Here is a 23,214-nt window from a genome sequence, read left to right on the forward strand (position 1 = left end):
GAGCATGTCGTTGCCACGCGTCTCCCGTCACTTCTCATGACGGCTTGGGTGACCAGGAATGCAATCGTACACAGTGTATTCAGTGATGACTTCCAAATGTGACGCTGTGCTGAGATAGCGGTGGGAGCCAAGAGGAAGGGTCCGCTTAGAGGAAGTAATCCGGGGTCCTTCGCGACACCATAGGCTCGCCAGCGCGTGGGCAAGGGTCGAATTGCAAGCTGGGGCGAGTGTTAGAGGTTGGAAAGAGCATGGTGAAAGGGGAGGAGGAACTTACAAGGTATACTTTAGATGCTCGTCGATCTCCATGATAGCGGCCTGGTTACCGCATCTGTAGCAGTAGTTCGGTGCTGTACAAGGTCAGTCGGATTATCGGCGACGGAAACTTAAGAGACATACCCGAGAATATGGTAACGACATTCCTGTCTTGCGACCAATTATACCCCTCCATGACTAGCTGATGAGCACGTGCCACCAGCGTCAAGCCGTTGTTGTGGTTGAAGGCCTCTGAGATGTCTTGACCGAAGGTGTATCCTGCACCACGGGGTGAGATTCCCCAGCCGCACCTGTCGTCTGGGTCGGACCAAAGCAGGTCGCACATTGGTCCTTCGTGGGGCACCTCTTGTATGCGGTCGAGCGCCCTGATGTTGTCAAGGGTGTCGATGCTAGGAGAGAGACCACCGTGCAGACAGAAGATCTGGTTGTCGATCAGGGCGGTAAGCGGCAGGTAGTCGAATAGATCTGTGAAGTATTTCCAGACGTTGGCATTGCCGTACTTGCGGAGACACTCGTCGTAGAAGCCGTAGACTTGGGTGATCTGGCGGGACTCGTGGTTGCCACGGAGAATGGTGATGCGCTGGGGGTATCGAATCTTGAGTGCGACTAAGAGGGTGACGGTCTCGACGGAGAAGTAGCCTCTGTCGACATAGTCGCCTGTGCATGTCAGTCAGTATGAGCGGGTAGGGTTGAGGCAGGCGAGACGCACCCATGAAGAGGTAGTTGGTGTCCGGGTTGGGGCCACCGATCTTGAACAACTCCATCAAGTCGTGGAACTGGCCGTGTATATCACCGCAGACAGTGACGGGGCATTTCTATGCGACGGTGAGCAGATGTCGCAGGCGCGGCAAAAAGGGTACGTACCACTGGCTGTACATTGGACTCGTCCTGAAGTACCTCGCGGGCCTGTAACACGATGCTTGTCAGAAAAGGCATTCCCGATGACATTGTGCGCCAGGCGGATGTCGCATACCTTGTCGCATAGTCTCTGCACGTCGCTCTCGGCCAGCTGCTTGCAGCTCATCAGACTCTCAATCCAGCCGTCCAGCGTGGGGATTGTGGTCGGCTCAGTCGTGGGGGCAGACGACAGCTGCATGGGCTCTGGCATCTTGACGTCCTCCATATTGGTATCCATGGTTGCGGGGCGGCGGGATCGATGTAGGTGGGGGGTCGATCGGTTGTTGTGATGTAGAGCTGTCGAGGGGTTCTTGCCCTTTCAAACTCGACCAATGACGTGCAGCAGACACGAGTAGAGGCGGTGGGTGGTAGCGACTTGCAATCCGGAGGGCGTTGGGGTCGGAGACTGTGTGTGGCGTGCAAGGCGATGTCGACGGCGGCAGCAGGATCTATGACAGGAATATGGGGAGAGGCACGACCACGCACTGCAGGCACATACTACCTTGGAAGCAGGCCGTAATGGTGGATTGTTTCTCCGCGCCGGGCACCAAGAGCCTCAGGCGATTTAGCGCGAACCGTTAGCCGCGGGTCCGTGCGCGGCCGCTACTGCGGGCAGCTTTGTGCAGCAGCCGCGACCCTCGTCCCTTCTCCACTCTACACCACTTCCACCACATTGTTGTCACTACTGCCCATCGCACCCACCACCGCGACAAGCAATACCAACAATGTCTAACAAGCGCGCTTATAGCGCCTACCTCTCCAGCGCGTCTGCGGATATGCTAGTCGCTGCCAATGGCTTCGGCGCTCCCCAACTGCAGGTGAGTAGTCGTCGCTGCCTATACTGACGCGACGCGAGCTGACAACAACGGCAGGCGCAGCAACACACCCCTTCCTCAATATCACATCTGCGTATCCCAGGCGGATGGCCACAAGATCACCTCATTGCCGCCGAGGAAGTCATACCTCCGCGCGCTTCTCTCTTCACTACGCTCGGCAAGTGGGCTGCGACCGTGAGCGTTGCCAACCTGCTCTCACTCCCCGCACGCCTCGCCAACCGCTATCTCCGCCGCGAGACTATCAAGGCGATCCCCATCATCTCCGCCACCGGCTCCAACAAGAAGCGCTTCATCTCCGCAGGTCTGGCAGACGAGGAATGCGCGACACCGTCGCCTTCAGTGCGCGCGCGCGCGAACCAGGCGCGTCGCGAACACCAAAGGCAGGCGCGCGCGTCAGAGCTAAGCCCCAACCAATTCCGCGTTCCGCCAATTCAATATACGTCATCAGCACATACACAAGAATTCGAGGAAATCGTGCCGGGAGCATACAATAGAGATGTATCTCTCGACGAGGGCAGCAACGTCAGCCTGGAAGACGACGAGGACCTTGAGGTCAGTGTAGACTTCTCTTTCGAGGATGTCTTCACTTCAACCCCGCCGCGCGACCCCCAGACCGGCTCTCCCATGACAATATTCTGGAACAGCCCTCAGGTCGCCTCACCCGCGGTTGCCTCGCCCGCAAGCCAGGTCTTGTCATCCCCACTATACCACTATGACTCGCCTGCCTACGACAATGCCAACCCGGCCTGGATCTCTGAGCTCCGCAATGCTTCAACTGCCCATGCCTCTTCAGGTCTTACGTCACCGTCGGCGCAAGCACTCTCCTCATCGCAAGCATCCGCAAGCCCAGCCCCCAATGGCAAGCGCACTTCCAACCTGCCTACGGTCACACCTCTGCGACGCCAACTGGTCAAGGCACAGATGTACAGGGAACGCAAGCGCATCGCAAGCCTCAATGCCGCGCTCGAGTCTACGGAGGAAGGTTTCGCCGATACCGAGCAAGCTAAGAACAGTTTCGCCGAGTCATTCAACCAGAACCCCTTCCACTCCACGAATGCTTGGTCATCAACATCTCCATCACAACCAAAGACTGAAACCGAAGCTGCCGTCCCCGATTTCGAGTACGCCAACGACTTGTCCTTTCTCCCTGAGGTCACTGAAACCTCTGAAGTCGAATACGCCAACGACTTATCATTCCTCGTTGATGCGCCGTCTCCGCCGCGAGCGAAGGGAGTGCGATGGGAAAAGGATGCTAAATGCAAGCCCTTCTACGTCGACACGAAAGTCAGCGAGATGCTCGACTCCACGCTAGAGACGATTACTTCAAGTCCGATCAGGGAATACCACAATGTGTTCCAGAACAACGATGGCGGCGCATCAAATGCCAGCCAGGCGTCATCATCTTCTCGCTCGTCAGCAGACAGCAGCCCGCAGATAACCCTTCTTGATTCTCCTGCGCAAAATGGCGGCTGGCGCGGTGTCTCCGTTGACGCTTTCGACGCACCCGATGAATCGCTCCTGGAGTGCGAGTTCTCGCTGGAACTCCTCGAAGACCTTCAGCGGGAAATGCAGAGGAAGCTTGCCTTGGCACCGCCTCCTCCACCGCCACAGAAGCCACTTGTTGCGCCGCTCACTCCCGAGGAAGAAGCTGCACTGCAAGACGCCGCAGCCAAGACCAAATACGGCCGCAAGCCAGACCAGTTCGTTATTCACGACAAGCTATACGCTCGAGACTTTGCGACTCTGTTGCCTCGCGTCTTCAACGGTGACCCCAGGGCATGGTTGAACGACAGCATCGTCAACGAGTATCTTTCTATTCTCATCGCTGCAAAGAAGAAGGAAATGGGCTTCACTCACCAGCGCAACGGTCCTGCACCGCCCCTTCACGCCTTTTCGTCATTCTGGTACCAGACTGCCGATACTTCTCGCTGGACCAACAGGTTTCAGCTGAAAGGCAAGCAGTACCTCGACGCCGACCTTCTCCTCTATCCTATCTGCGACAGAGGTCACTGGCGTCTGCTCGCGGTTTATCCCAGGGAACGCACTATTGAGTACTTTGACTCTATGGGTCTTGACGGACAAACATACATCGACAAGCTCGTCAAATACCTCGAGCAGGAGCTCGGTGAATACTGGGTTCCTTCGGAGTGGAACAAAGAAACTGGCCAGAGGAGTGAGCAACAGAAGAACGGAAGCGATTGCGGTGTCTTCACTCTCCTGAACGCTCTGACCCTCATCCGCGGCGACGCTCCCACTCGTGTCCTTTCTACCGACGGCATGGACGATGCACGCAAGCGTATCGCAACCACTCTGCTGGCCGGCCGTCCTACCACTGAGCTGGAATGAGTACAACTCTTCCATTCTCCATTCTCCATTTTCCATTCGTACACACGAATTCTGTTTTCAATTTGCATTACATGGGTCGGCGATTTCATCTTTTCGCATTGTTTTTTGGCGCACAGCATGGAGTTCGGTCGCTTACGAGGTTTTTCACGACGGTTACATTACGACCCGGATACCCCATGATACCCCCCACCGCCCATAGAGGCTTGAGTTTTTGCATAGTTGGAGTTTTGTTTTTGGTACCCTGGTAGTTGTCCAGAGGTCTGTTTGGCGAGCGCTTTGTTCTCGTTTGTACCTTGGTAGTTGCCTCGGGGTCTTTTTTTTTTTTGCAGAGCACGTGGTACGCTCGTCTGTTTATACAGCGAGAGGCTCAGTTTCTTTTCTTGCGGAGCACGTGGTACACTCGTCTGTTTATACAGCGAGAGGCTCAATTTCTTTTCTTAGTAGGGCACGTGGTACGCTCGTCTGGTCATCAGCGAGAGGCTCTTGTATTTTCTTTCTTGTAGCTAGTTCTTTACTCTTGCCTTAGTCCTCCTGGTTTGAGACCTTGACTCACCCCTTCGGGGGTTCGAGTTGGTCTCGCCGGGGGGACGGGCAGGTTCTGGTTAGCCAGCGAGAGGCACAATTGTGTTATAGCATAGCGTAGTGTTTACAGTAAATTAGACTGTACTATATACTCCATGTCGCATGCTCTATGATGCAACCTTGACAGTGAGCTTACCAAAGTGCTTCTGGTCCCACATGTATTGGTAGGCATCCTTGAGGTCCTTGAGCTCAAACACCTTCTCGTCAACAATGGGGTGCAGGTCATTTGCCTCAATTGCCTTGCACATATCCTCCATCTGCAGTCTTGAACCGACCAATACACCACGCACAGTGCAGATGTTGTTAAGGCAGTCGAGGAACGTAGGCTGGTCCTTTCCGCCGCCGCCAATGAAACCGATAATGGAGATGACGCCGTCGATGGCAATGGCCTTAAGAGACTGCGCCATCGTGGTCGGACCGCCAACCTCGACAACGTGCTGTACGCCAGCGCCGTTGGGAGTGAGCTTCGCGGCTTCCTCACCCCAATTGGTCGTCTCCTTGTAGTTGATGACGTGGTCGGCACCATACTTCTTCAAGAGGTCGGCCTTTTGTGCGGAACTGGTTGTCGCAATGACGCGGGCGCCAGCTGCCTTTGCGAATTGCAAAGCAAAGATGGATACACCACCGGTGCCTTGTGTGAGGACTGTGTCACCAGGCTTGAGAGCGCGTGACTCCAGACCGTACAGGGCGTTCCAAGCTGTGAGGGCGGCGCATGAGAGGGTAGAGGCCTCGAGCATGTTCAGGTTGGAGGGAGCCGCAACGAGACCAGCTTCGTCGAAGACGCCGTACTCCCGCAGAGTACCGTCGATGGCGCCTCCGAGACCGGTGCCGAGAGATTGTGCGTCTAGGGAGCCGGCGATGTGACCTTGGTTGAAGAGGGTGACTACCTTGTCTGGATGATGTTAGAAGGCTGTATGCATTGGTCTGTATAGGGATACGAACCTCCAGGCTTGAAGCGTGTGACGCGCTTGCCGACCGATTCTACAGTGCCGGCGCCATCCGAGCCGGGCACAGTGTTGTCCTTCATCGGGAAGGGGTATTTGCCCATGGGAATGATAAGGTCGCGGTAGTTCAATGATGCGGCGTGGACTGTCCATTGGTCAGTATTATTGCTGGAGGCTATTCGATGAGCTCTACGCACCCTTGACTAGAACGTCCTTGTCGCCTATCTCAGGTACCTTGGCCTGCTCATTGAACTTGAGAGAGTTAAAGCCATCCTGGCCTTGAACGGTCCATGCCTTTGTCGTTGATGGTGCCATGTTGTAGTTGATTATGTGTATGAGTGTTGGCTATGGAGAATTCGAAGGAGCTTCAAAAGACCTTTGAACCTTTATGACGTCTCTGCCATGACGGTGCCTGCTCCTTATGTACTGCCATGTGCATGTGGGGTCGTCGAAGGTCCGAATAGTGACGCAAGAATAACAAGAGCTAGCCCGCGTTCACGTCACAGCTTGTAGCTCCCCTGTAACTGCGGCTATCATGGATCATTAGCTTCCTGGAGTGTGGGCGATCAGTCTGGCCGCACAGCAAAGACCCAATGGCGGCATTATCGCCATGATTTCAAAGGCGGACTGCCGGTCTGGAAGACGAGTTTGTCAGGATAGCTGACCGATGTTCTGCTTGCCTTGCCGGGAATTGCTCGGATCTTCGGTAAACGTGCAGTTTAGAGGCTGGGGCTGCGCGCAACATGGCAGATGTCGGCAAAGGTCGCTGGAACCGCATTTGTAAGCTCCAGGTAGGCGGAGTGGGTCCGATGGGGAAACGCGAGGATGTCGCGTGGCTTCGCGCCTACTCATGCCCCGCACCGTCTTCTACTGTCTTCTACCAAGGGATTCATCTTTCGGAGGCACCCCACTATACTACACGCGGAAAGATGATAGGCGATATAGGCTGTAACATCGAATGCGGTAGATGTCTCTTGCGTAGCTTCCTTTTGTCATACTTACACTTTGTAAGAGTGAGCACGTCCGCACGCGCGATCTGGTCGTTGGTCCACGTCAACCTGACAAAAAAAAGCACCCTGGAGCCTACGTTGCCGTTAGGTCACCTACGTTGCAAGCTTTTGTCGTGATGTAGCCCGCAGACCTGTTCGGTTTTTTTCCCGTGTATGAGGCGGGTCTACATCCCCAGCTACCACGTGTCTCCAGCTTCCAGCCAGCCACCTGCAGTCGCGCTTAGTGCGACGATGGTTTACCAATAGGCAATCCTTCCTGTGTTGCGCGCCGCCTACGCCTCATCTCGGTTCCCCAGAATAGACCACACCTTAGGGAGCGATGATGGAGAAGTGGGGGCTCAGTCCCGGGCACGATGCTTTCTTCATCCCGATCGTCCTTGAGACAGTTGCATGCGACAGCACCGGCACTCATTGAGCCTTCCAGTCGACCTCCTCTTGTTGTCGCGCTGCATACGCCCACAGTATTACATGTGCAACACCCCGCTGAACGCTAGCACTATGGTGTTTTCCTGATGACCTTGGGTCGCGTCGCAATCATCCTATGCTCTCAAAATCGTATCCTCCTAGACTCACAACATTGCGATAACGATGGCTTCTCGAGGGATTCAGTCGGCTTATTCCTCACGGGATGTTTCACCGGAATCACGTCCTGAACCCTACGATCCCTTCCGCGCAGAATCCGATCCTATCGAGCTCTCATATCTTTCACGGCTATCATCGGATGGTTTAGAGCCGCACATTACTCCCGCACGATCCTTGGGTCAGTCTCACGATGAGGGTACAAAGAGTGGGTTTCGGGCGGGAGCCTACTTGGGCCTGCCACACGGTGACAGCCGGTATGAGCCGGTGCGTGGAGAACACGGCACCTCGGGCCACTCCATACGCTCAGCGAGAGATTCTACGTATACTCTAAACTCGCTTTATCATAAGAAGACCATGGATGCGGATACCCAAGCTCTCGTCGACAGGAGATCTGGCGAATTGGTCCAATGGCACATATACTGGACAACACCGGCTCTCATAGTGGCATTGTTCATGGCAGGCTTTGCGGCAGCAGTGGGTCACCACTTGTTCTACATGCATCTCAATGGGCAGCCGGCCACTGAGCAACTGAAGATGGTCCGATATGGTACAGCCCTGGCCTTCTTCGTGAAAAGCACACTAGTCGGGACCGTTATCATGTGCAACCGTCAGCGCATATGGTATACGTTCCGACGAAAGGCGATGACGATCAATGGTATTGATGGCCTGTTTTCGGCAACGGAAGATCCGACGCAGTTTTTCCTCAACTGGGAGATGATCAGAAATGGCAAGCTTGCTACACTCATGGCCGCCTGTACCTGGGTAAGCCTACAAATCTTTCACAGAAGACAGAAGATTTATTCTGACCTACCCAAGTTACTACCACTTGCATCCGTGCTGTCCCCGGCCTCGCTAACATCTGAGCTAAGAACATTCAACAATACTGCCAGTTGCTCTGTAGCTACCCTAAATTTCACCCAGGAGTCTACATACGACTTTCGGGACATGAGCAAGTTCTGGCAAAAGAGCTTGAATTTCTATAACACCACTGAGCCAGCCGCAGAGGAGCGAAGAGACGAGGAAGATCAGGAAGCAACGGGAAGCTTCTTCGACTACTACGATCAGCCGTCGAAGAACGCGCGCCGCTTGGCCTTCAGTAGCGTGTACATGCAGAAGCCACAGCCTCGCGAAAACGCTTCTACCGTATTTTGCGGATCGGGCTGGAATTGTACATACACAATAAGCTTCGTGGGACCCGGCTACCAATGCGAGGATATCGACGATACTGATGAATCTGACGCGCCATTCGCGTTGTCTGAACTGGCGCCAAATGGAAGCCTTGTGTATATTGCTGATGTTGATCAAGGTGATTACGGGTATCAAGACCCAGTGAACGGTACAGGGTCTCTAGGCGTGTTCGAGAACGAACCAAACCTCTGGATCGGTTACGCTATCAATACCTCCAAACCGTACTCGCAAGATGTGGAACCGGAGTACAAGGCCAAATGGCGAAACGTACATGGTAAGTTCTGGCTGTGCGAAACACATGTAAGAGATACACCTCATACAAGAAAAACCCTGAACAGGTCTAGAGCCTACATCAACGCCAGGTCACCTATCTTATAGGTTTTCATGTTGATGTAGGCTGCAGGCCCGTTTGGGTTTGTTCTTGGTTGACGTGGATATACTGACTTATTACGTCCGTCCCTGCAGAGCCCAAGATATTCAAATGCGTCATGCATTACACCAAGTATACTTTCAACATGAGCTACAACCCCAGACAATTCGCAACCCGCTGGGAACGAGAATTCCTACGTCCAGTCATCGGAGGGTAAAGTAGCCGCCACGAATAGCTGTCAAGATATCTTGCTAACTTATTACTAGTATGTAGCCCCCTTGTTATACTTTGCTAACGCGGTTCTAAGACATCTTACTATTTGTGCTGACAGCTTGATAGACCATCCCATCGAGCCCCAGAAAAATGCCGAAGAATACAAAGTAACGGCTTCCTTCCATACTCTCGGTTCACTCCTACGACGCTTCCTGCGTGGTAAAATTGAAAAGCAAAAGATCCTCATCACCTACTCAGATTTGTCTGAGACACGTTTGATCAACAGCAGCACCTCGTATCCGTTGGTGGATCTGAAGACAGAGATACAGGACCTTTTCGAAGACATACTCATCACTCTTCTCAACGACCCGAATCTAGTCGTGGTCCAGGCTCAAGAAGTGCCCTGCACAAAGTCACGCACCATGATGGTATACGTGTATTACAAACAATCACTCTGGATCGGCTACGCAATCGTCATCGGGATCACTTTCGCTTTCATCCTGGTCGGCGCGTGGTCGCTCCACATGAACGGGGTAGCTTCGGATGTGCTCTTCTCTCGCATCATGGCTACTACCCGTAATCCTACGCTGGATCATTTGAGCGTTGGGGCGTGTTTGGGTGGAGACCCTTTTCCGAAGGAGCTGGCGAAGACGAAGTTGCGCTTTGGTGTGCTCCTTGAGGATGATCCTAGGGAGGGACCTTTGGGCAAGGTGGAGCATTGCTGCTTTGGCACTATGGGCGAGACGAAGGAGATTGTCAAAGGTGGTACGTATGCGGGACTGAAGGAGCACCCTATACAAGAGAAAAACTAAACACCTAGGAGCCTACGTCGCCGTAAGGCTACTAACTTCGCAAGCTTTTATCTTAATGTAGGCTCTAGGGTGTCTAGTATTTCCCTTGTATGGGGTGGGAGTATAAGGTCGATGCATGAATGATTAGGCATTCATGACTCTATGATGTAAGCTGCCGTGGGTAGCACTAAAAAAAGAATTCGCCAAATTTGATGAGTATCCCGCCTACCTATCCGGTCTCCCATAGAATGCTAAAAGAATGGGTGTACACAATCTCGTACACGCATACTTCTAGCATTCTATGGGAGACCGGATAGGCGGCCTGATTAATATGGAAGCGAATTACTGTGCATCGTGTACCTCCTTCATACCGCAAAATGATGCCTACTATTCCTCAATCACTACTGTGTAGCTCCAGGCTACAGTGGTATTCGTCCTGGCATTTATCAACGACCGTCTCACACTACGTGGGTAGGCTCGACTCCTAAAGAAAAGAAGGAACCGTGAGACCATCCACCGGAGTGACCAAGACCATCTGGTTGTGTCGGCATTTGTACAGCAGAAGAGACGTCACATAGTTGTGGTCCAACTACGACTGCTGACCCATGCCCAGGCCTAAGAACTCGAATAGAATAGGGTTACCCGCAACAGCGATATACGCAATACCTGATCATGGTTAGTCTTAGAATTTCTGTTGATAGCATAGAACATACCCGTATACACAATCAACTTCGTGACGACCTCAACATCATAGCGCACCCGCGGTGTCGTAAGCTTCATGAAGATCTCCCGCTTCTCGTTCTCCTCCTCAGTCGGGCTTTGTGTGAGCGTGTGGACATCGCCAGCGACGTCTGTATCGCTCCTCGGAGGAGTAGACGTGTTTTTCTCGTTCACATGGACTTCACCTGTGCCCATCATCTGCTCGTACGAGTGTACCCTAGACGCCATCGGTGTGGGCAGCAGACCTGCGCCAAGTAGCGGTTCCCCCTTCTCGATGTTGGGTGTGTCAAGGACTGCCGGGCCGGGTATCCAAGCGGAGTCTTCGGGTACCGTACCATCTAGCGAGTTGACACTTTCCCGTCGTCTGCGATTCCGGTACGCAAGCGTTTCGTAAGCATCGGCAGCAGACTGTGGGCCAACGGATACGGACCGCTTACGCGGGTGGGCGAGGTTCTTCAGCATATGTGGCAGCTCTGATGCAGGTGGAATGACGTTGTCGTCATCTGCGAAAGGCTTAATGGATTTGTACTTGGACGCGTTGAGGAAGAAGGCGCGAGGCATGTTCCAACGGGCTTGCTCTAGGAGACGGAAAATGGGTGGCAGGATAGTAAACAAGGCAGGCTTCATGGTCGCTCTCCAGACGAAGATTACTACAACACCGAGTAGAATGCGGATTGTTGCCTTCAACAGGCCCATCTCTTCCAGATCGAATGGAACAGATGAGGGGTATGCATCTTTCAAGGCATAGCCGGTCTGAGCGTAATGCCATGCACCAAGATTGATCCCAATGACTACGCCGGAGAAGGATACGCTATCGTCGTAGCATGGACAGTCGTCGGCAGGCTCCGGATGGACGCGGACCAGAACGCACACGACCAAAGTTGCGATGAAGATGTCCATGTAACTGCCACTGAAGACGAACGAGTCCATCCAGTCCCCGCAGACCAATTGGAATGCCGTGATTAAAGCACCCATGATACTTCCGACCAGGACATCCAGAAACCCGTGCATGCCGCAATACAACCGCCCCGCAATGATCGAGAGCGCGTAGAAGTAGAACAGCGCCTGCAAGCCCGCATTCCAGTTTGAATTATCTTGCTCGGCTGACTGGCGCAACGTGTATATGGCATAGAAGGCGACCGATACCGCGTTGGCAGAGTGCGACGAGGGGAAGCCGTATTCGAGCGCAGCGGACCCGGACATGGATATACGGGCAAGTGGGGGTGATAAGGGCCTGGGCAAGCAGAGCATGTCCTTGAGGAAGCCCGTTCCGTACACACCGGCTGCAAGCATGAAGACAGTTCTATGTACGTCAGACGTCGCACGATAGTGAGAGACAGCTTCTGACATACGCTCGGCCAATGCTAGTGTAGCCGCACCAGAACTGGATGGGCAGGAACACCATGAAGAAGGTATGTGTGCCGAGGTTGGCGGTATATGCGAAGTAGGAGTCGAGGGCGGGCGAGCGCATCTTGTCCTGCATCAGGGCGAGCCAGGGCGTCTCCCAGCGCACAATGGGTATGAGGCGGTTGCGCAGGGCATTGCGCCATCTGGGCAGGCGTTGGGCATAGTGATCGTGGCCCTTGTTGCCCGCGTCCAATTTGGGCTCCGTGGTCGCTGCGGTGTCTTTGGGCGCATCATGTCGCGGACTCATGGCAGCGGTCGCAGAAAGGGGGTGGGCGAGTTAATCGAACGTGCATGTCCAGCGGCAGCGATAGCGTCGTGGAGTAAGACGAGGCTGAGGGCTTGGATGCATGCCATCGATCGATAGACATGGACAGGCACGTTGCAACTTGGCGCTAGTTTAGCGAGCCGCTGGAGACGTAGCGTGGTTGCCATATGCGACCGAGCCCTCTAACAGTCAACATCCACCTCTCTTAAGCCTCGACCACTCGCTCCCCACACCAACTCCAACACCATCTTCCTTCTCCGTATTGATAACCTCGTCTGAAACAGGACACGACTACACATCCCGCACACTTCCAAACATGGCCACCGCACCTTCCCAGAACTACGACTACCTCCGGCGCAAGCAGAGCACAAAGGCGGCCGTTTCATCAATCACACCAGTCCGCAGCCACGCCCGCACACCGAGCGAGCGCAACAGCAATGGCACCGTTAGCTCATATGGAACCACCAACACGCGCGACACAGCCATCACCGAACCACCAGCCTACTCCAAGAAGCTCGTTGTTGTCGGTGACGGTGGATGCGGAAAGACATGTTTGTTGATCAGCTACAGCTCCGGCAACTTCCCAGAGGTACGCACCACCAGCTAAAAAGATAAGTCATGTGATTCTAATGCGACTGCAGAAATATGTACCAACGGTCTTTGAGAACTACATCACTCACACTCCTCATCCTCCCACAGGCAAGATGGTCGAACTTGCGTTGTGGGATACCGCTGGACAAGAGGAGTACGACAGGTTGCGACCGCTCTCCTACCCAGAGACAGATGTCATTTTCGTCTGCTTTGCGATTGACTGCCCCAACTCACTAGAAAACGTCATGGACAAGGTACGATACTTCGATTCATATACCTTGTACACCAGCTGACAGCATCCAGTGGTACCCAGAAGTTCTCCACTTCTGCCCAACGACGCCCCTCATGCTTTTGGGCCTCAAGTCCGATTTGCGCAACAAGAAGAACTGCATCGAGCTACTCAAGACACAAGGCCTGACGCCCGTCACATCGGAGCAAGGTCGTGCGGTCGCAAAGAAAATGGGCGCTGCCTACATGGAGTGCAGTAGTAAAGAGCAAGACGGTGTAGAGGAGATCTTCGACATGGCCGTCACAATGGCCGTCGGCGAGGAGCACAAGGAGCAAGAAGAGCGCCGTGTCGGCACAGCCACCTCGTCAAGAGGGAACACGTCGTCGTTCCCTGCTGGGGGCGGTAAGAAGAAGAAGCGCAGCGGCTGCAAGGTCCTATAGTTTGTTTGTGTCTATCGAGAGGAGAGCATATCGAGATTCACGACGCTGGACGACACGATCAAGATGTTTAATGACATACGGCTCACCTCCACCACTGTCCCGGACATGTTCGCTTCCTCTTAATCCTAGGGAAGTCTTTACATGTACATGGCCGCCTGGCGTTTGGGTTTCCTTTTTGGCATGAGAATGGACGCAGCGATTCCATAGTCCACAGTAGCAGCATTTTCTTTCCCTGTATCTGTATTCGGTATTCTGTATGTATGCATGGCGCGAGTGGGCGATCAAATTTGCCTGCGCCGGGGAAGTAAATCAAACATATTTCTGAAACCTGTTTTCTCTAAATTGATCGTCGCTAGCCGATGACAGAACTCGTGTCGCTGACCGCCTTCATACATGCTTTCGCCCAAATGTACATGGCACGTGAAATGCTGCATACCTTAATCTCAAGTATCATACACACGGTGTATCTTCTGTGTAAAGGTACAATATAACGTGGTAACTGCGATCCCCTGGTGTCGCGCACCGTGCCAATGACTCGCTCTGGGGTATCATTACATCATACTTGCTATCGCCATGGTCTGTTAGACGGCTGGCCGTGCACCTCCGGGCGCGTTGTTGTTTATCGTAAACTAACAAGGTTATCTCCCTGCCACCGCTCATTTCCTTTCCTGAGGCACCTCCGTCTCGCCTTCATGTTCCGTTGCGCCCTCCTGTGGTCCTTCTTGTTGCTCACTCGGGTCCTTGGCCATGACGTTTTCAAAGTGACTCCATAGCGACTCGACGGGTGCGAACTCGTTGCCGACGGATGTGACTTCTTCGAGCGAACGGTTCAGCTTGTTGATGTTTTGTAGAACGACTTCTAGACTCTGGCTGTTGGTTAGTATAAACCGGTGTAGAAGCTGGGACTTGGAGGGCTGCGATGCGCTCCGTGGTGGATTGGGTGGGTGCACGTACTTGGGCAATCTCGGTGACGAGCAATTCGCGCTGTTGCTCGTAGTATGATTTTGGTGGCGCGCTATCTTGGCCGTTGGTCGACGCGGGGAAGTATGGCGGCGCCATATTCCGTGTTCTTTCGTGTTGATGCTCTGGGCGCGGAACTTGGGACGCGGGAGCCGTTGCATCGTTTAACTCCGGGTCAGCTGACGCGCTAGTAGTCCTACGTGAGCCAGACCAGTCTCAGACCTGACTTCACCTCACTCAAGCAATAAACTGAACACGTACCTACCTAGGTAAAGTAGACGCCGTGGGAGTCTACATTGCCTCTAGATTTCGTTATCTTCCTATCTTAAACCAACGTAGACCTTAGCGCACATGTTCAGTCTCTTCCTTTCATGAGTTGACTCAACATGGCCATGAATTAACGATCTTCCTCACTCGTACAGCATGCTGCACTAAGCAATGAAAAACGTTCGCGACCTTACATCAGCCACTCCCACCCCTGGAATGAATCCCAGTTGCGTTCCCGTTAGGTAGTCGCAACCAGAATCAATCCAGCTGAACCCGCGAAACGCAGAGCCACATGACGGCTCTTGGGTATGGCACTCACAGAGTATGGCACTCAGTCAGCGTATGGTGTCTGACTTTCCATTATGAATGTTCAATTCTTTCTCTTGTATCATCGGGTCCTTCGCTATGTTGTCTTGTGTGACCTGTGCTGTTGATCAGAGTGCATGACCCGTAGGCTAGAACAGTGCTTCGTCGTCTTCAGAACCATCGCCGGAAGCATTACCGTAATCACTGTCGAAATCATTGATACTGACCGAGGGAGTGGTGTTCGTCTTGCGTCCCTTCTTTTGAGGTTCGCCGGCATCATCAGACCGAGAAGAGACACGGTTCAACTCGAAATCAAGGTTCCTTGATACCTTGCGTAAGCCCAGGGTCTTAGCGAGGGCTGCCATCTCGGAATCTTCATGGAGATCCGCGTGTCTTCGACCCCAATTCGACTTTTCTGTGCTTACGTACTCGGCAAGCAGAAACAGCAGCACGATCATTTTGTTCCGTGGAATTGACGCATTTGCGGTCCTGACTGCATCGATTTCTGCCGTTTCGAATGCGCTAGCTAGATCAGAAGTCTGCACTCGTATTGTTGTAAAGTAGTCGTCGTGCATTGAGGCTATCTGTGGGAACTTGGCCAGATATGGGGAGTCTTTTGGAACCATGAGACACAGCTCGAAAGTGGCTTTGGGCCATCTCGTTTGCATGAGCTTCCAAGACTCATTGCTGACGGATAGCCCGTCTATACCAGTCCCGATGACCACTATGTGTAGTGGTTGCTGGTCAGTAAGGTCAAGAATTTTGCGGGCAAGGGTATCGTCGCTATCATCAATTATAAGCCTCTCAGTGGCCCTGTGGCTCCATTGATGGGAGAGAATGTAGCCATACGCACTCAGTTCAAGCCTCTTGGTGTCTTTCTTGCGATACCTGACAGCTTCTGTTCCTCCAGGAAGCGGGTGGGCTCGGAGATAGGCCTCCCAGATCGCTGCTGGTCTTTTGTTAAGACGACGATACATGCTGTAAGTGACACCCGCGCTTGATCGTACTTGTACAATGAAGATAGTTTTCCGTGCTGGTGTCTCGACATGCGTTGCGGAATTCTTAGTCGCTAGCGCAGGAGATTGTGCTCTGCTCTCGAAAGGACTTGTGATCTGTACGTCTGAAGACGAAGTAACATTAAAGCTTTGAAAGGCTGATGATGCAGAGGTAGATGTTGCGGCAATCTGTGACGGAGTCCATGGTTGCATTGACTGCAAGGCTGCCATCTGGGCTGCGAAGAATGATGGCTGCTTGGCCGTGGCAGATGATGAGGGTGCAAGGCCCGTTGAGTCTGATGAAGACATTGAGGGCTGCTTGGCCGTAGCGGACGATGAGGGTGCAAAGCCCATTGAGCTCGTTGAAAATAATGATGAGGACTGCCCGAACACAGCGGAAGAGGGCGCAAAGCTCATTGAACCCGTTGGTGTTGGTGGCTGTATGACCATGGCTCGTGGGCCGTATGGCGTTGAGCCTACACTGCTTATGTGATTAGCAGGATAGTATTGTACCGGGAGCAAAGAAGAGGAGGCATGATGCCAAGAGGAAGGAGTAGAGTACGATAGAAATGGTGATGGATGAGAGTTAGAGAATGTAGACGGGGTAGGAGATGTCAGGGGGAGGGGAGGAGGGGACATGAGAGACGGGCGAGGCGGGAGAGAGGATGACGGGGGAACGGCGCGCTGCTGGCCATGAGCTGAAAGTCCTTTCAGCTGGTCAGTGGCCGCATTGTCGAGGTGAGTGTTTGGTGCCATTTCTAGCAGTTTGAAGTAGATTTGAAGTGCGTGGTGCGAGAAATAGCGGTGCGTGTGTCTGGTGTTGGAGCGAAAAACGTGAGAGAAGCGGACAAGAAGCTTTAGGTGCGAAGTGAGGAAAGCGCGCTAGATCGAACGGAGACCGCGCGGAAAGAGCGACAATAATTACTGCATCCCTCATGAAGCGACAGCAATATTGGATAGCGACATTGGACAAGCTTTCTGCCATGACTGTTCACTTTGCGAGTCAATGACATTCGTACCGTTGTCATACAAGTGGTTGGGAAGATGCAAGCACCCGTGGATGTGACCTTATACATCCCTCACCACATCACCACCACCACCACCGTGCGATATACTGCGCTTCATTCTCTTTCCTCGCCTTCGAACCCCTCGCGCTTACAATGTACTTTCGCGGCTCGATCGTCAAATCTACCTTTTCCCGCAGCGCCTACATTCTACGTCTGCTACGCGTCATTCGAATTCGAAGTTTAGGTATAGAGCAGCTATGCTACTATTGACACCATCGCGGGATTGAATCAAGAGGCATTCTTTAGCACGCACATCTGTATCTGCCAGTGTGCTATGGGCGGGACACGGGAGCCATTTAATGATGCCGGGTCAACTTCGGGACGCGCCAAGGGATCTGGCTGCGCTAGGCAATGAGCGGTCTAGAGCCTTCACCGGCCATTCATGTCCCATAGATCCAGCGTTTCGCAGCCACCAGCGCGGGTAAACTCCTAGCAAAAAGATTTGCAGAGCCCTTAGCTTAGAACAATTACATTAATATCTTGCTAACTATATATAGTTAATCTATAAGCTGTTACTTTAGGCAGTAGGCTGTACCTCTACTATAATTTTATACTTTAGTTATGCAGCTTCTTATACTACGCAAATAAAAGGCGTCTTAAGATTTCTCTCTACTAGTCTACCTTAGCCTAAGCGTTAGGTAAAAGATAGTAGTTGCTAAGTGTAGATTAGATTTAGCTAAGGCGTAACATAGCTTTAGCATAGCAGACTTTAGCCTCTTAGTAGGCAAAAAGGCGTATAAGCTTTTTGTGCTTACATTTAGGTGCGTTACTAGTAAAATTCTAGACACTATAAAAGGAGTAGACTTTTCTCTATTTAACGTTAGAGAGATTTTAGAAATATAATATAAGGCTTACCTATGCTAAGTAGTTATAGAATATAAGTCTGCTATTAGTTGTTAACATTTTAAGTTAGTCTTAGCCTATAGTAGTATTATAGTAGTTTATGCTAAGGTAGTTTAAGATAGAAGGTAGCAAGGGAGATTAGGTCTTTTTAAGTATAGGTTGTAGCTAAGTAGCTAGAGACGAGATTTGCTAAGATGTATTCTTAACTAATAGGCACTATCCTACATAACATTAAAAGACTATAGCATTAGTAAGCCTTAGGCGAAGTGGGTAGGGCTTAAGCTAAAAAGTTTCTTAAAGCTGCAGTCCTGAGCTTCTCGTCTCTCGTCCTTAGCTCCCGTTCTCGACACCCAGTCCCCCCCGGCGCAACCACCGCCGCGATGTGAGTTGTAAGACCCCTTCTTCTCTAACCCTACATTTCCATCCTTTTAATGATTACAACCATACATCTGTCAATCCCCTGAGCGCTGCCGACGATGTAACATCGAACGGTGGCCATGAGGTTCAACGTATTCACGCACTGAAACACGTGATTGTCACGTGACATGCGCCCTTCACCGCTCTTTCCCAATCGAGACGTCAAGAAGCTAACAAAGTTTCTGCTCTAGATATACCATGGCGGCTGCCCCAGCCCCCAAACAGATCAAAGAACCCTTCCCCATATCCCACATCGCCGGCCGCTACCTCCTCTTTGATGTGGACGTTATTGCGCACTGCCGTCGCACGCACAACATCTGCGGTCTCCTCGTCGGCACGATACCGAACCTCAGCCAGCAGAACGTTTTTCTGGGCATACCACTTGAACTCATGCCGGAAGAGGCTCGGGTACTCGTCGATAAAGGTGCTGCGTATCTCGTGGATGATGCGCAGGCACATCAGGAGGCTTTTGCGGAGATGAGCCGTGAGGATAGGCTGGCGTATATGGCGGAGATGGATAAAAGGGGGGAGGATGTTACTAAGGAACAGACTGAGCTGGCGGAGAGGAGGAAAGAGAGGGCGTTGGAGGCGAAAGGGCTTAAGAGGGAGGAGGTTGAGAAGAGTGGTGTTGCTGCTAGCACTGCTTCGGACGATACTCTGCATGGGGATGACGACAGTCTCACAAGCTCGGGTCTTGGATTTATCATGAAGGGATCGAGCTTCGCAGACTCTTCGGCGCCAGCGAAGCCAACCAAGACCACAGTCACCTCCAGCCCCGCCAGTTCAGTCACTGATAGCTCGGATCTCGGTAGCTCTGGTCTCGGCTTCATCATGAAAGGCTCTAGTTTCTCAGACTCCTGGGTGCAAACCAAGGCGCCCAAGGTGGACTCCTCAGTCGAAGAGGTCTCGCTCTTCGATGCTGCGCCCCCTTCGCCTGCTCCCGAACCAGCTGTTCCTGTCCAGGCCAGCGCGCCGAAAGGCGTTGCGGCCCAGAAGCACTTCGTCACACCAACAACTTCATACCCACCTCTACCGACACCCGCCAAGGACCCTTCTGTCCCTCCACCAGCTGTACCGGACAGCTACCCGCTGTTCCGCTACCTACACTCCAAGGGCTACTACCACATGCCCGGTCTACGCTTCGGATGCCACTACAACGTGTACCCCGGCGACCCGCTTCGGTACCACAGCCACTTCGCCGCCACTGGCTTGGGCTGGGACCAGAAGTTCGACTTGCTGGATGTTGTCGGTGGAGGACGTCTCGGTACTGGAACGAAGAAGGCCTACATGATCGGTGGTGAGAACCCCGAGGTAGATGCCCAAGAGAATGAGCCGGTGAGGGCTTTCTCTGTTGAGTGGGCGGCTATATGAGTGCTGCGTCACTACGACTGCATACATGGATGTTACGACTTGATGAATACAATGCATAGATAGAAGAACAATGATGAGCCTTTGTTCAACGCATTTCAACTCTGATTAATGTTTGCATTTGTGACGAGAATCAGAACTCCAACGCAGCCGCAGTGGCCTGCCCTTCCACTGCGCTCTTCTCTGCTTCATCATCACCCTTCGGCCCCTTACCCTTCCTATACACCCTCGCATCTCTAGGATCGAATCCGCCATTTCCCCAGAGCGCCCACTCTGGCGTCTCGTCACCAACGTAGTCTTCTGGTCTCCAGCCTACTACTTGCCCGTCCTCCATCCTCGTCCCTTGTACCTTGCCCTCGTAGAGATCAAAGAAGCGCTCGAAATCTATTCTTGTCGCCCACTTGCCGTTCTTCTTGAACCTCGTGCGGTCGGCTAGCAGGATGCAGCAGGAATGCGCATGTTCGGCGCCGATGCCATAGGTCAGGCCGCGGTTGTTCAACTCCTTTTCGAGTTCCGTTACGAATTCGGCAACTTCTTCGTAGAAGGGGACGTTCTGCATAGTGAGACCTGCAGACCCTGCAGCTGAGGTACCGCAGTAGGTGACGCCTTTGACTTCGACGAAACCAGGCAATGCACGTTCGACGAGGTCAGCGTAGCCACGCACCTCCTCGGCCATGTTGAAGCCTTTGACAAGCGTAAGACGGAAGACAGTGCGTTGCTCGAATCGACGGTTACGAAGGATATCTAGACAAGCGCAAAAGCGCTCCCAGAAGTCCCGGTGAAGAGGTCGATCAATCTTACGAAGACTGTCTTTGTTTGAGGCGTCGATGGAGACGTAGAGTTGGGTCACCGGGATCAAAGAAGCTAGTTGAGCTGGGTGCTGTGCGTTACAGACAAGGAACGTGGAGATGCGATTCTGATGCATGATCCCGAGAAGCTCGTTGATGTGTGGGTAGAAGATTGGTTCGCCGACCAAGCTCAGGGCGCAGTGACGAATGCGCATGGCCTCGCTGAAACGCTCGGCTCGGACACCGGGGACGCCCTTCATCATCTTAATCTTCTTGTAATGTGCTGCTGTGATGCCGTCGAATATCAGATCCGGAGCATCGGTTATCCAGCGCCACGTGGTGCCGACAGGATTGGTGCCGTGTCGCCAGCAAAAGACGCACTTGTTGGAGCATGAGAGGGACGGGGTTGCCTCCATGCATAAGTGAGAGGCGATACCGTAGAAGGAATACTTATAGCAGGAGCCTCGGCCACGCAGAGCAGATTTAGTCCATCGGCAGATCTTGACGCCCGAATGAGAGCCGATGATGCTGTAGCCTTGCTTGGTAAGAGCGGCATACGTAGGAGAGGTTGTTGGAACCATCTCCTTGGGAGCCTGACGGGATGCGGGGGCCTTGACGGGTCCAGGGGCGGTTGCGGAATTTTTGTAGGTGGTAAAGTCGACCGGTATTGGAGCATTCACCATCGAGCCTAGGTCCTCAACATCGTCTACGCGTGTATTTTGGTCGTTCCCATCCTCCAGATCCTCCTCGTCGCTCTCAATGGGATCTCCACTACCCGGGACACCGTCACCGAGTCCTCGTCCTTCGGCGATCTCCACAAGCGCGTCCTGAACGCCTATCCTCCAATCTTGTAACATCTGTTCGGCATCGGTCTTGACGTCAGCCATACCGAGAGGGTATGCTCTCTTCCTACCAGTCAGCCTGGCCATCCACTTGTCCACCTCTCTCGATTGGCTGCAGAAGCCCTCTTCTTCAGTCGGCCATCCTTCTCTATCGCCGAAACCAAACACGGCGTATCCTAGCAAAGCGCTCAATGGCGCCGTATCGATCCTGAAGTCGTTGTGTGTTTCCTGCAGGCTCTCTACAAAGACGTCCAAGACAGTGTCAATGTTGTACGTGGGTACGAGGATGATGTAGAAGTGCTTGACGTTCGCGTCGGTTTTCGGTGGGCTGATGAAGTAGTCGTCGTGTTCAATGTAGGATATATCGAGCGTCTGGGGCTCTAGGAAGGACTCGGATTGATTGCATCCCCTGCAACGTGAAGCAGGAGGTCAGTCGACGCCTCAAATATGTCGTGCATGCCCAAAACGTACCTTGTCCATTCGGTCAGGACTTGCGCGAACTGCGTAGCGTAACGTTCAGTCGTCCCAGACAGCGATTGGAAGAATATCAAGGGCTGGATCCTATCCGTCTTATGGTCAAATGCAGGAGCTGCGACCACCTTCTTCGGTACCTTCCTGCCCTTGACTCTTTTGGGACCCTTCTTCGTCTCAGCGACGGCAGCCACTGCCCTTGTGTCATCCTCGGCGTGGTTATCAACATTGAGTTTGGATGAGTCGAGTGTCGTGGTGTATTCGGGCAACCATTCTGGTTTGAGCTCGACGGTGGTCTTGGGCGAGGAAGGAGCGGGTGATACAGAGAGCTTCTCTCTCTGGTCGCGGTCGCGCGCGTATATGACAAGGCGCGCGATGGTCGCTACTACTAGTGCAGACAGTAGGATGGGGAGCCGATGCTCGTGCCATATGAGGAGTACCTCTGCGGTGTGATTAGCTACAGGTGTATATGCTGAGTCTCGTGACTTACCAGCTGGCAATTGGTCCAGCAGCCCGAGTAAAGCCATGGCGCTGCTCTCGATGTTGCGCAGGCGTTGTCTTTGGGGTACGAACTTTTGGCCAGCCATTCGCGTGGGGTCAATTACCTAGCGTCAGGCGGGGTTCGTGGCTTCCGCGCTGGACCCTGCACTACCAGTCTACCCTGAAGGCTTCATCGTGCTCTCGCACATCACACTCCTACTACCACAACAGTGCATCGCGTGTTTCGGGCAGATTCATGTTCATTGCATTGTCGGCGAGTCCTAGTCATTCTTCCGTCGTGGATACGTTGCCGGCTTCTTCATGCACCCCTCTCCTGCCTACATAGCCTTCGTACTCTCCTTCAAGAAGATTGTTAGCGACAGGAGCTCAAAGATGCTGATAAAAATTGAGAGTAGCCCTGGTGCTATTGTGTATCAATGTTGAGTCGTGGTTCTGACGCTCACTATAACCTCATTTCATTACTTCCTTATCCGCCTCTTGCGTTCATCAAGCATCTCTGCCATGCAACTCTCAAATTTCTCATGGATTGCGCAAAACACAATGTCGAGTTGCTTCTTCTACTTTGTGTCTGTTTTCATACTGTCAACTCATGCGTTTCATCATTTGTTACGAGTCCGTCCTAAAGAGCTTCGTTTTCATGTTTATGTCCTTCGTCAGGAATAATGATAAGGAAATTTTTCTGTGGAATCTAGTCACGGTCATCGG

The 23,214-nt window shown here is 52.9% G+C and overlaps 10 protein-coding genes across 10 annotated transcripts; 4 read left to right on the top strand and 6 right to left on the bottom strand.

Annotated features, from left to right (window-relative positions):
• Positions 1-145: 145 nt before the first annotated feature.
• Positions 146-1,408, bottom strand: PPH1 (Serine/threonine-protein phosphatase PP2A catalytic subunit; the record flags this gene model as incomplete). The annotated part of the gene is made up of 6 exons (XM_049357667.1): positions 146-218; positions 275-347; positions 397-930; positions 983-1,088; positions 1,138-1,179; positions 1,247-1,408. 6 exons carry the CDS (start codon positions 1,406-1,408, stop codon positions 146-148), a joined length of 990 nt encoding a protein of 329 aa, XP_049207706.1.
• A 487-nt stretch (positions 1,409-1,895) lies between these two features.
• Positions 1,896-4,352, top strand: J4E79_008815 (uncharacterized protein; the record flags this gene model as incomplete). The annotated part of the gene is made up of 2 exons (XM_049357668.1): positions 1,896-1,988; positions 2,043-4,352. The coding sequence occupies 2 exons, from the start codon at positions 1,896-1,898 to the stop codon at positions 4,350-4,352; spliced, it is 2,403 nt and encodes an 800-aa protein (XP_049207707.1).
• Positions 4,353-5,041: 689 nt separating this feature from the next.
• On the bottom strand, positions 5,042-6,193 carry J4E79_008816 (uncharacterized protein; the record flags this gene model as incomplete). Its single annotated transcript, XM_049357669.1, has 3 exons — positions 5,042-5,826; positions 5,877-6,023; positions 6,076-6,193. The coding sequence occupies 3 exons, from the start codon at positions 6,191-6,193 to the stop codon at positions 5,042-5,044; spliced, it is 1,050 nt and encodes a 349-aa protein (XP_049207708.1).
• A 1,631-nt stretch (positions 6,194-7,824) lies between these two features.
• On the top strand, positions 7,825-10,053 carry J4E79_008817 (uncharacterized protein; the record flags this gene model as incomplete). The annotated part of the gene is made up of 3 exons (XM_049357670.1): positions 7,825-8,232; positions 8,287-8,932; positions 9,368-10,053. The coding sequence occupies 3 exons, from the start codon at positions 7,825-7,827 to the stop codon at positions 10,051-10,053; spliced, it is 1,740 nt and encodes a 579-aa protein (XP_049207709.1).
• A 568-nt stretch (positions 10,054-10,621) lies between these two features.
• On the bottom strand, positions 10,622-12,406 carry J4E79_008818 (uncharacterized protein; the record flags this gene model as incomplete). The annotated part of the gene is made up of 3 exons (XM_049357671.1): positions 10,622-10,698; positions 10,746-12,055; positions 12,105-12,406. 3 exons carry the CDS (start codon positions 12,404-12,406, stop codon positions 10,622-10,624), a joined length of 1,689 nt encoding a protein of 562 aa, XP_049207710.1.
• Positions 12,407-12,740: 334 nt separating this feature from the next.
• J4E79_008819 (uncharacterized protein) lies at positions 12,741-13,684 on the top strand (the record flags this gene model as incomplete). Its single annotated transcript, XM_049357672.1, has 3 exons — positions 12,741-13,013; positions 13,066-13,269; positions 13,319-13,684. 3 exons carry the CDS (start codon positions 12,741-12,743, stop codon positions 13,682-13,684), a joined length of 843 nt encoding a protein of 280 aa, XP_049207711.1.
• Positions 13,685-14,340: 656 nt separating this feature from the next.
• On the bottom strand, positions 14,341-14,743 carry J4E79_008820 (uncharacterized protein; the record flags this gene model as incomplete). Its single annotated transcript, XM_049357673.1, has 2 exons — positions 14,341-14,550; positions 14,639-14,743. The coding sequence occupies 2 exons, from the start codon at positions 14,741-14,743 to the stop codon at positions 14,341-14,343; spliced, it is 315 nt and encodes a 104-aa protein (XP_049207712.1).
• A 623-nt stretch (positions 14,744-15,366) lies between these two features.
• On the bottom strand, positions 15,367-16,566 carry J4E79_008821 (uncharacterized protein; the record flags this gene model as incomplete). The annotated part of the gene is made up of 1 exon (XM_049357674.1): positions 15,367-16,566. One exon carries the CDS (start codon positions 16,564-16,566, stop codon positions 15,367-15,369), a length of 1,200 nt encoding a protein of 399 aa, XP_049207713.1.
• A 2,171-nt stretch (positions 16,567-18,737) lies between these two features.
• Positions 18,738-19,910, top strand: J4E79_008822 (uncharacterized protein; the record flags this gene model as incomplete). Its single annotated transcript, XM_049357675.1, has 1 exon — positions 18,738-19,910. One exon carries the CDS (start codon positions 18,738-18,740, stop codon positions 19,908-19,910), a length of 1,173 nt encoding a protein of 390 aa, XP_049207714.1.
• Positions 19,911-20,040: 130 nt separating this feature from the next.
• J4E79_008823 (uncharacterized protein) lies at positions 20,041-22,595 on the bottom strand (the record flags this gene model as incomplete). Its single annotated transcript, XM_049357676.1, has 3 exons — positions 20,041-21,946; positions 22,009-22,450; positions 22,499-22,595. 3 exons carry the CDS (start codon positions 22,593-22,595, stop codon positions 20,041-20,043), a joined length of 2,445 nt encoding a protein of 814 aa, XP_049207715.1.
• Between the last annotated feature and the right edge of the window lie 619 nt (positions 22,596-23,214).

This window comes from Alternaria viburni, assembly GCF_023758015.1.
Source record: "Alternaria viburni strain BMP 2772 chromosome Unknown scaffold_22, whole genome shotgun sequence".
Lineage (NCBI taxonomy): Eukaryota > Fungi > Ascomycota > Dothideomycetes > Pleosporales > Pleosporaceae > Alternaria > Alternaria viburni.